Source organism: Sciurus carolinensis, chromosome 2 (assembly GCF_902686445.1).
Source record: "Sciurus carolinensis chromosome 2, mSciCar1.2, whole genome shotgun sequence".
NCBI classification, from domain to species: domain Eukaryota; kingdom Metazoa; phylum Chordata; class Mammalia; order Rodentia; family Sciuridae; genus Sciurus; species Sciurus carolinensis.
In genome coordinates, this window is record NC_062214.1 from 108155629 (window position 1) to 108167843 (window position 12215).

The 12215-nt window shown below is 38.3% G+C and overlaps 1 protein-coding gene across 6 annotated transcripts in view; it reads left to right on the top strand.

Moving 5' to 3' along the window:
- Spg11 (SPG11 vesicle trafficking associated, spatacsin) overlaps window positions 1–12215 on the top strand; it is an 83007-nt gene that overhangs the window by 14894 nt on the left and 55898 nt on the right. For all 6 annotated transcript variants that reach the window (XR_007107184.1, XM_047540960.1, XM_047540962.1 and 3 more), the window contains one exon: window positions 9798–9930. Coding sequence is in view for 5 of the 6 variants with exons in the window: in XM_047540960.1 (XP_047396916.1) it covers window positions 9798–9930 (133 nt within the window). In the remaining variant the exon portion in view is untranslated. The remainder of the gene's footprint in view (window positions 1–9797; window positions 9931–12215) is intronic.

The window sequence follows — 12215 nt, forward strand, 5'->3', positions numbered from 1 at the left end:
AGTGCTGGGGATTGAACCCAGGGCCTTGTGCTTGCAAGGCAAGCACTCTACCAACTCCCCAGCTTAGAACTATATAGTCTTTATGCATTTATTTGCTCAGGTCTCTTTCATTGCCCTAACTCTGCTTAGCAGTTTACCCCTTTTTGGCTTTGAGATTACAATAAATATTGTTTAAGAAAGACAGTGTTATTTAAGAAAGACAGTGTTATAGGAAATGGAGACCACAGTAAGCAGGAAGACTAAATGAACTGGGCATGGCAGTGCATGCTCCCAAAAACTCAGGAGGATGAGCAGGAAGATTACAAGTTGGAGTCCAGCCTCAGCAACTTAGCAAGGCCCTGTCTCAAAATGTAAAAAGGACTGGGAATAGAGCTCAGTGGTAAAACTCCCCTGGGTTCAATTCCCAATACTGAAAAAGAAGAAAGACTAAATGAAGTGGAAGCAAGCTATGGTAAACCTGAACAGGAATGGTCTTCATTTCTACTTTATACTTTCTACCCTTCCTATCCAGCTTTTAGGGGCTACATCTTGAATTTATAGAGCATTTTACAGTTCACCTAATCTTTTATATGCATTATTTAATTTTGTCCTATAATAATCACATGAGATGGATGGATGGTAGTTTTTATTCTTTGTGTTATAGATGAAGGAACATGCTGTAGCTGAGAGTTTATCAGTTTTGCTTACCCATTTGAAAAATCACCTCTTCATTTCCTTCATCTTTTATATTGTTTCTATTTCTTTTACTCCCTTCCCCCCCGCCCCCCAGGGATTGAACTCATGGGCACTTAACCATCAAGCCACATCCCCACCCTTTTTTCTTTTTTATTTAGAGACAGCGTCTCACTGAGTTGCTTAACTTCTCATTAAGTTGCTGAGACTGGCTTTGAACTCGTGATCCTCCTGCCTCAGCCTCCTGAGCCTCTGGGATTACAGGCATGTGCTGCCATACTTAACTTCATTTACTTCTGATGTTTATTATTTCTTCTACTGATTTGGGATTTGGTTTGTTCTTATTTTTCTGATTCCTTGAAGCAAAAGTATAGTTTGAGATCTTTCTACACCCTGCCCACCACTTTTTTTTATTTCGAAACATGGTCTCATTATGTTGTGCAGGCTAGCCTTGAAATCACAACCCTTCAGACTCATCCTGCCAAATATCTGTGATTACTAGCATGCGGCAGTGTGCCTGTCTAAAATTTCTTAATTTCTTCTTTAATCCATAAGTTGTTCAGAAGTATGTTTAATTTCCATGTGTTTGTATAGTTTCTGAAGTATTTTTGTTATTGATTTTTACTTTATTGCTTTGTAGATGTAAAAGATACTTGACCCAATTACAGTTTTCTGGGCATTGAGATTTGTTTTGTACCTACCATATGACGTCTTCATATGCTGTTAAGAAGAATGTATATTCTGCAGCTCTTGGATGGCATGTCCTGTAGAAATCTGATAGGTTCATTTGGTCCTAGGGTTCAGTTTAATTCTATTTTTTGTGTGTGTATGTGTATTTTTCTGTCTGGATGATCTGTTGATAAAAGTATGAAAGTCCCCTACTATTTTATTAGAAAGAAAGAGGGTAGGGCTGGGGAGATAGCTCAACTGGTAGAGTGCTTGCCTTGCAAGCACAAGGCCCTGAGTTCAATCCCCAGTACTGCAAAAAAAAGAAAGAAAGAAAGAAAGAGGCTAATAAGAAAAAAAATCAGAAGATATAAAACTCCCTGGTAAGATTAATTTTACAAATTCAGAATGTTCTCATATAAACATGGTATGTAAATCTTTTATATCTTTGGTATGAAAACTAAAAATAAATGAAAAATAATGACTACATTAATATGTAGTTATCTCTCCTTTTAAGTCTCTATATATTTGCTTTATGGACACTGGTGCATGCTTATAATCCCAATTACTTGAGAGATTAAAGTCAGAGGCCCCCAAGTTTGAGGCCAGCCTGGGCAACTTAGTGATACCCTTTCTTAAAACAAAACAAAAAAATGGACTGCGGGTATAGTTCAGTGGCATAACACTTCTCTAGCATGCATGAGGACCTGGGTTTTTTGCTTTATGTATTTCAGTGGTTCAATATTCAATGCACATATATTTACACAGGTTATTTCCTCTTGCTGAATTGATCCTTTTATCATTATATAATGATCTTCTTTGTTTCTTTTTAGTGCTTTGATTTAATGTCTACTTTATCTGATAAAGGTATGGTTTCTCCTTTCTTTTGGATTCCACTTACATAGAATATCTTTTATCCAGACCTTCATTTTTCAATCTGTGCATGTTCCTAGATGTTAAGTGATTTTTTTTTTTTAACCCCTCTACTGGAAATTGAACCCAGGGGTGTTCATTCTCACTTCTTGTTACTTTTTGAGGATGGCCTTGAGCTTGTGAGTTTCCTGCCTCAGCCTCTGAGTTACTGGGATTACAGGCATGGGTTACACCACTCCTGACTGAATTTTCTTGTAAGCAGCATGTAGTTGAGTCTTCTTTTTTATCCATTCAGTCACTGTCTCTTAATGGGTGGATTAAATCCATTCACATTTAAGTTAATTATCAATAGATAAAGTCTTACCATCATTTTGTTAATTATTTATTTATTTTCTCTTTTTCAGTACTGGGGATTGAACCTAAAGGTGCTCTACCACTGAGCTATATCCTCAGTCCTTTTTATTTTTTATATTTTATTTTATTTTTTACTTTTTATTTTTGTCATGACTATTCTTGAACATGTGATCCTTCTGCCTCAGCCTTCCTAATAGCTGGGATTATAGGAGTACACCACGATACACAACTTCTAGGTTTGTTGTTGTTGTTATTTATTTTTAGTTTCTTTATTTCTCTCTTATGTTCTTCCTTGGTGGTTAAGTGATTTTTATCTTGCAGTGTATTTTTATTCCTTATTATTTTTGGCATATTATAGGTTTTTGCTTTGCTGCCTTGAGGTTTACAAAAAAACTTCTTTTGATTATAATACACTTTTGAAATGATAATAACTTAATAATTATAAATATAGAAAAGAAAGGGAAAAATACTAATTTAAAAAACTCTGCACTTAAACTCTATTCCTCCTCCTTTTTTGAATTTTTGATGTCCCATCTTTCACCTTTTTATATTGTCTGTCTTTTAACATATTAATGTAGTCATTATTTTTGTATTTTTTTTTGTTCTAATATCAAAGACATGAGTGGTTCACAAAACCATGTTTACAAAATTAAAGCATTCTGTATTTGAATACTCTTCCCAGTGAGTGTTATACCTTCCAATGTTTTCTTCTTACTTGTTAGCATCTCTTTCTTTTAGTTTGAATAGCTTCTCTTAGAATTTCTTCTAGGACATATCTGGTGGTAATAAAGTCTCTTCACTTTTGTGGGGATTGTCTTGTCTCCTTCATTTCTAAAAGCTAACTTTGGTACAGTTTTCTTGGTTGCCAGTTCTTTTCCTTCAGTGCTATGAATCTTCCTCCCTCTGACCTATAAAGGTTTTGCTGAGAGGTCTGCTGTTTCTTTTGCTGCTGTGAGAATCTTCTCTTTGTCTTTAACCTTTGAGATTTTGATTATATGTCTTAGAATAGATTTTGTTGAATTGAATATGATGGGTCACCTTTGACTTTCCTATACTTGGATATTCGTTTTCTTCTCTAGGTTTAAGAAGTTTTCCATATTATTCCTTTGTATAAGCTTTATTCTTAAGTCCCTCTTTGTGTGTGTGTGGTCAAGTCCCTTTTAAACACCAAATATTATTTGCTCTCTTAAAGCTGACCCAAAGTTCCTGAGAGCTTTTTTTTTTTTTCATTCCTTCTCTTTTTTTTTCTCCTTTCTGTGTATTTTCAAATACCTTGTTTTTAAGCTCACTGATTCTTCTGTTTAATCCATTCTATATTGATGCCTTCTGTTGCATTTCATTTCATTTAGTATACTTTTTAGCTCAAGGATTTCTGTTTTTTTTTTTTAATTCAATCTTTTAAGTTTCTCTGATAAAGTACTGAATTATTTGTTTCCTTAAAGTTTCTTGAGTTTCCTTTTTTAATGGAGGACAAAGAGGATGCAGAGGGATGTAGAATGTGGCTGTTAATGGGATAAGAAAAGAATATACAGAAGTTCTAGATAATAGAAAGGGTGAGAGTGTAATCAAAAGAAATTGGATGTTAGCATGCAAAAAAGAGAGAAAGAGACTGAGGGAACAGGTAAACAAAAGGAAAAGAGCAAGAAAAGTAAAGAAATAAAAACTTAAATTTTTTCAATAAGGAGAAAAAAGAAAATCTACAGTATAACAGTCATATAGTAATGAAACCTCCCAGTGTTCAGTAGCCTGATGCATGAGAGGTACCTGACAATGAGCTTCAAGCCTCCAGCATGTGTCTCAGGATGGGATTTGCCCCACCCAAAGATCGGAGCTACGGCTTCCAGGATTATCCAAGATGGCCGCTCTGGCTTCCAAATGGTTGGCAAATGGGGAGCTGCAGCTCAGGGTGTGGACGTGGTCATCTGGAGGTCCTGGAGGCGGGATGCAGTTGGTCAGGCAGGGGTCCTGGAGGTCCGGTGTGTTTGGTGTGGTTGTGGGATCCTGGAGGCCAGGTGCAATCAGTTGGTCTGGGGTCCCGGTGATAGGGCGCAGTCATTTGGTCTGGGGGTCCTGGCAGCAGGGAGCAGTCAGTCGATGTGAGGGCCCCAGAGTCAGGGAGTGATCTGTCAGGCTGAGGGATCCTGGAGACGGGTCTCAGTCAGTCCGGCCAGGGGTCCTACAGGGCCTGGCTGTTGTCTCAAAATGGCGGCAGCACGCGTAATCAAACCTGCAGGTACTGTAACAGTGAACTTCCAGGCAACAGCAGGCAGCTGGTGCTTCACTGGCGGCCGGTGATCAGTTTGCTGACTGTTGTCGGACAATCGGGAGGTGAACCTCATGCGTTGGGTGATGGATAGGTGTAAGGCAGGCGATGGACTGGCCAGAGGCAGGCAAATGGTGGATGATAGGCACCTGACAGTGAGCAATCTGCACTCAAAAAAGGCGTCGATATGCTGGCAGACTACACGTCATCACAGCAGACAAATAGGGTAAACACCAGGGAATTGATAAGCAGTAAAAACTGCCTCACCAAGAAACAGATATCCTCTGCTTGAAACCGGAGTTACGGAGCGACAAGGAACGCAGCCTCCCTCTAGTCCGCCATCTTGGATCTGATTTGAGTTTCCTTTTTTAAAAAAAAAAATTTTTGGCAGTTTTTTTCTACATTTTTTTATTGGTACCTTATAGTAGTATATGATGATGTACATATTCATACATGCACACAATGTAACAATATAATTTGTCCAGTATCACTCCCCAACACTTCAGCCCTCCCTTTCCTTCTCCCACCCTCACCCCTTTCTTCCACTGATCTCCTTTTGTTATTCATTAGCTCACCCTGCCTTCTTTTCCTTTTTCCTCTTTAGCCTCCACGTATAAGAGAAAACATACTACCCTTGACCTTCTAAGTTTGTCTTATTTCCCTTAAACATAATGGACTCAAGTTCCATCCATTTTCCAGCAAATGACATAATTTCATTTTTCTTTATGGCTGAATAAATTGTCATTGTCTGTATACCACATTTTCTTTATCCATTCGTTGATTGATGGACAGCTTGACTACTTCCATAGTTTGGTTGTTGTGTACATGTATCACTATAGAATGATGACTTTGTAATTCTTTAGGAAAAATACCAAGAAGTGGTATAGCTAGGTTATATGGCAGTTCCATGCCTAGTCTTTTTTTTTTTTTTTTTTTTTTTAATACCAGGGATTGAACCCAGGAGCACTTAACCACTGAGCCACATCCTCAGCTCTTCTTTATATTATATTTAGAGACAGGGCCTCACTGAGTTGCTTAAGTCCTTGCTGAATTACTGAGGCTGGCTTTGAACTCAAAATCCTCTAGCCTCAGCCTTTTGAGCTGCTGGAATTACAGGTGTGGGCCACCGCACCTGGCTCATGCATAATCTTTTGAGGAACCTCCATACTGATTTCCATAGTGGTTATAGTAATTTACAATCCTGCCAACAATGTAAAAGTCTTCCTTTTTCTCCACATTCCAGCGTTTATTATTGTTTGTATTCTTGCTTTTTTTTTTTTTTTTTTTTTTTTGCGGTACTGGGGATTGAACCCAGGGCCTCGTGCTTGCAAGGCAAGCACTCTACCGACTGAGCTATCTCCCTGGCCCTGTTTGTATTCTTGATGATTGCTGTTCTGACTGGTGTGAGATGAAATCTCAATGTGGTTTTGATTTGCATTTCTCTAATTGCTAATCATGTTGAAAATTTTTCCATATATTTGTGACCATTTGTATTTCTTCTTTTGAGAAGTGTCTATTTAATTTAATAATTGGGTTTTGTGGGTTTTTTTAGTTCTTTATATATTCTAGAAATTAGTTCTCTGTCAGAAGAATAGTTAACAAAGATTTTATCCCGTTCTAGAGATTGTCTTCACATTCCTAATTGTTTCCTTTGTTGTGTAGAATATTTTTAATTTGATGCCATGACATTATTAACGTGGTATTATTTCCTGAGCTTTAGTGGTTACATTTTTGGAGCTTTTATGGTTCTATTTCAGCACAAATAAAAATGTGCACAAACCAACTATTTTCTTTGCTATACAGCCTGGCATTGGAATTGGTGACAGTGATAGCCAGCTGAGCCACTGTTTCCAGCATGACTTTCCAGTTCTTGGGGGAAACATTGTGATCAGTCTCTGCACAAGATTTGTTGAGCTGGTGTGTTGGCACATGCCCTAACTCCAACCCCAATCCCAATCCCAACCCTAACCCTAACACTAACACTAACCATGACTCGGGAGGATCATAAGTTTGAGGCCAGCTTCAGCAATTTAGCAAGGCCCTAAGCAACTCAGTGAGACCCTGCTTCAAGATTAGAAAAAAAAGGGGGGGGGGCTGAGCATGTGGCTTAGCACCCCCTGGGTTCAATCCCCAGTATTTAAAAAAAAAAAAAAAAAAAAAAAAAGTTGCACATCAGGAGGACTTCCTGATCTTTAACATTGTGGACCAGGACCTCTAGAAGCCATTGGGCAGCATGTTCTTTGTTTTTTTTTTTTTGTTTGTTTGTTTTTTTTTTTTTTTTTTTTTTTTTTTTTGCTCCTGTAACTTAATGTTGGGCATCAAGATCAGCCCTTGAATTTTCTCCATACCTTATTGTCAGAACATTTGGGTCCCTGCCACTTATCTTAATTCTGGCATATCAGTCTGCCTGTTACTGGATCATTTCTTCATCTTTTTTTTTTTTTGTACTGGGTATTGAACCCAGGGGCATTCAACCATTGAGCCATATCCCTAGCCCTTTTTTGTATTTTATTTAGAAACAGGATCTTACTGAGTTGCTTAGGCCCTTGCTAAGTTCCTGATACTGGCTTTGAAGTCACAGTCCTCCTGCCTTTGCCTTCCAAGCTACTGGGATTACAGGTGTGTGCCATCGTGCCCAGCCAGCTTTCTTCTTTTTGATATTGGGTTTCACAAGAGGTCTGAAGGCAATCCTAATGCCAGGAGACAGTAGGAATAAGTAAAATGTAGACGTATGAATGGCCAATGATTAAGATTCACTGAATAGAAAATGGCTTCTAGCTCCGTAGACAATACTGGGTAAGAGATATTAAGTTTCCTTTAAATACCTATTTTAAATTCTTTGAACTGGGCATGGTGGTACACACCTGTAATCCCAGCAACTCAGGAGGCTGAGGCAGGAGGATCGTGAGTTTGAAGCCAGCCTTAGTGAGGCCCTAAGCAACTCAGTGAGATCCTCTCTCTAAATTAAAAAAAAAAAGGGGGACAGAGTTTTGCTGGGGATGCAGCTCAGTGGTTAAGTGCCCTTGGGTTCAATCCCTGGCACCAATAAAATAAAATAAAAATTGAGAATTCATTCACCTTAGTAGCTTTATGATCCATTTCTGGTGTCTTGTTTTATATATGAGGTGAAGTCAAGGTTTCTTGGAAGTTCTTGATGCTTGTTGGTATATGAGAACATGTGCACCTTGAGGATTGGGTATTTATTACATTCTTCATAATCTGGCTTTGTTTGTACCTGTCCTTGCAGAAATTCTAAGCAGGCTGCTTATTTTCTGTGAGCCTGTTGTCTCTGCTGATATTCAGACTGAATGGTATCGCAATCCCAGATTTTCAAGTCCATGATTGATGTGTTGTCACTGTTTCAGCATGAGAGGGCCCCCTAATCCCAAATTTGTCACAAATTCACAATGGTCAGTTCTTCAGGATGGACTGGGGAAGTGCTTAAAAAATGTAATCAGTCTTTGGAAGTCTCTGCCTAGGGCCAGGCTGGGCCCAGACACCTCGTCTGTAGTCACTGTGCATGGTTGCTTCAGGTTTCTGCCTGTCACAGCGCCTTACTGTGAAAGGAGTGACCCTAGGATCCTAAGCAGTGACTTCACACTTTCCTCACTCTTTTCCCAAGTGGATAACGACTTTTTGTGCTGTGTTGCTTGGGGTTTGGGTTAGGATAGAGTGGGCAGTCTTACTACCACTGATGCTTCAATCCTGGGTTACACCTGGAACCCACAGCCTGCTCAAATCAGCACAACATGGGCAGGGTCAAGGTTCATGCTGCTGTGGCTTTTCCGCCGCTGTGTTGTACTCATATATAGCTAGCTAGATGTGATACTGACTGAAATACAAGTGTGTCCCACCAGTGCCTTGGGTTTTTGTCTGGTAAAGGGCAGGTCCAGAGGCTTTGTCTAGGGGCACCAGCCCAAGAACAGAAGCATTAGAAGCTGCTCAGGGTTAGGTTTTACTGGCCTAGCAGAGGATTTTTCTGCCCTTCAAACGACAACACACCAGTCATAGATTTTTAGCAGTTCCTGGGCTTACCTACCTCTAGCAAATGGAATCTTTCTCCACAATGTGGTGAAAGGTTTGGGGGGAGGGGTGGTGGAGATAGTCTGTTGGTAGCACTGGGTTTCACTGTGGTAGACCTAGTACTCAGTTCCAAGTCTTAAGACCTGGATCTAATTCCCTCTCTTTCCTCCAAGCAGAAGGCATCTCTCTCCACATTGTTTGCTTTGAGTTGGATGAGAGTTACCTGGGTAACTCTTTTCTGCCTTCTGCAATCGTTTTTTATATTTGTGTCAAAACTAGATACTGTGATCTCTCACCTGGTTTCTTATTTCTTTTGAAGCTAATTTTATGCATTAATAGCTGTTCAAATTGATATTTCTGTGAAAAGACAATCATTTCTAGAAGGTCTTACTCCACTGTCATCTTGTTTTACCTATTTGTTCTAAACAGTACATTTTTAAAATTACATCATTCCTTTTGGTGTGAAGAAATACAATTAAATTTTTATATCTTGATTTTTGTATTTAGCAGATTTGTTAATTCATTCTAATAATTGATCTGTTCTATGGAAGTCGTTATATAGTTAATCTGCATTTAACATCAAAATAATAGAACTTTGTTTCTTCCCTTCAAATACTTATACTTTTAAACTTCTGGTCCTATTTTTTTATTAGAACCTCTAGTATAATATCCATAAGTAAGGGTGGGCATCTTTATCTTATTTCAAAAGTTTTATCTCCCTTCCAGGCTGATAAAACCTATTTTCCTACAAATTTGACTCTGAATATTTCTGGAGCAGTGAGTGTTATGGTCTAATCTTTTTCCTTCCAGGTGGTTATTAGAGCCACCCAGTAACATCTTGGCACATTGTTCTAAAGTTTAAAAAAATCTGCATCCTGATGTTTTTTTTTTCCCCCTCTGCTGATTTTTTTTCTCCCTTCTGATTTTTTTCCCCCTTCCATTTTAGGCTGGAATAGAAAATCGTCAGCTGGACACAGTGGATTTCTTCTTGAAGAGCAAGGAAAATCTTTTTACCCTATCATCAAAATCTTCTGTATCTGATCAACTTGATCACTTTTCATCCCATTTATATTTAAGAAGTAAGTAAAAATAAAGACTTTTCCATTTGTACTGATCATTTTTAATTACTTAGAAATTATTGTGTATTCTGATGACTTTTGACTTCTCTACTTGCCAGAACTCATGTACAGGATTTATATACATTGTGGAAACTTGAGAGAGTTTTCAGACTCTGTAGATGTTGTCATTCTAAGTGGGATATTGTTCATATTTGATGCTGTGCTTGATATTTTTAATATATAAGGAGTAGATGATCTTTTAAATTCAAGAGAATTTTGTAGAAGAAAGAATAAAATTCATTCGGAAAATTGCTGATACTTGCAACTGTCTGAGATGTACATGAACAATACTGCTTGCTTTCTGAGTTGTGGAGTTTAGGATTGGAATTTGTTATAAGAATTTTCACAGATTTACTTTTTTCTACTTTATTCCTAAATTTTGACTTTCCTTCCTTAAAAAATAGGAAGCGTAACCTTTTTATTCTTGGATCAGATAGCCATGGAGATCCTCTGTTTATAGGGACAGGTAGAACCTGAGATGAAAGCTCTGACTTGGTGACAGTAGAAATGAAATTCTATCAAGTGAGCATTAACATATAGGCAAGGTTTTGGGTTGTTTTTTTTTTTTTTTTTTTTTTTTTGGTGCTGGGGAACCCATGGTTTTGTGCTTGCAAGGCAAGCACTCTACGGACTGAGCTATCTCCCCAGCCCTAGGCAGGGTTTTTATTGGGACTTCTCCTGCAGAGAGAGAGCACTGATGGAGAAGTGGACCAGGCTGCACCCTGAGCAAAGGGAGATGTATACTTTTATTTTTATTTTTATTGGGGGTGGGGGTGCTGTACTCAAGTCCTGTATTTTTTAATCAGTATCACCATCCTGCACAAATTTTGTGGTGGTTCTTGACGGTCTCATTCTCTCATCTGGTTTATACTTGGAGATATTATGTTGAAGGCATCCTCGCTTTATGATGCACCTGGTTTTTGTGGTTGATAAGATGAATTGGAAGAGTGAGGAGGGTGGAAAGAATACACACCATACTTTTAATGTCCCCATGGTGGTCCCTGACTACCTCATAGATGTGGTATTATAATCTGCTTTTTTTTCCATACTTGATAATATATTATTTTAGACATAGTTCTATATATGACACTAATTATGATGGCCTGAATTTCATTGTATGGACTATGCCATAATTTACCCATCCAAACTTCTAGTAGACATTTAGATTGATTCCAGTTTTTAACTATTGGCAGTATACCATAAATGCTGTGTGTGTGAAATTTCATGTATGTATAATTAGTTTACTTGGGATAAACTCTAGATGTGAAATTTTCAGTGTACATAATGCATTTTTATTTTACTTATTTATTTATTTGTTTGTTTATTTATTTATTTATTTATTTTGAGGTACTGGGGATTGAACTCAGGGGCACTTAGCCACTGAGCCACATCCCCTGCCCTTTTTTTGTATTTCATTTAGAGACAGGGACTCCCTGAGTTGCTTAGCACTTTCGATCCTCCTGCCTTAGCCTCCTGAACTGCTGTGCTTACAGGCGTGCACTACCACACCTGGCCATAATGCGCATTCTTATGTGACTTGATAGATTGTCCTTCAAAGAACTTCTGTCAATTTCTACCCTAGTTTCTTAGAGAAAATGACAATCTGCTCAGTGTTAGTTCTCACTGAGAATAGGAATTAGAACTTTTCTTTTTAAAAAAGGGTTGGGGGCGTTGTTTTTTTGGTGCTAGGCATTAAACCTACAGGCCTTGGACTTGCTAGGCAAGCATACCACTGAGCTTATATTCCCAGCTCTCTTTCATTTTGATTGCAGAGTTTGGTCTCCTCCCTCCTGAATTACTGACTTTTTTTTTTTTACTCCCCCCACCTTTTGTTTTTAATCCACTTGAATTTATAGACAAAAGCTTGGTTTGTGATATTGAGTGATGCTCCATGAATATATGACTGTATAATGAATTATATAGTCATTGTTCACTTCTCCTATTTGGTGGTCAATGATTTCTCTTCTGCTCTTACTTGTACTGCTCTGCTCTAAAGGGCAGCAATGGGTATGGAATAAGAAGCATGGGAAGGGCTAGGATATAGCTCCATAGAAGAACACTTGCGCAAAAGAACACTTGCATGAGAACCTGGGTTCAATTCCCAGTACCACTCCCCCTAATCACCCCCCCCCCAAAGAAAAAAAGAAGAAAAAGCATAGGAATAAGTTTTTATCTGTTTCCTGGGAGAAAAGCCCATGTTTCCCATAATTCTCACGTGATACCGTCATAGAAGTAGGTAAAAAGGA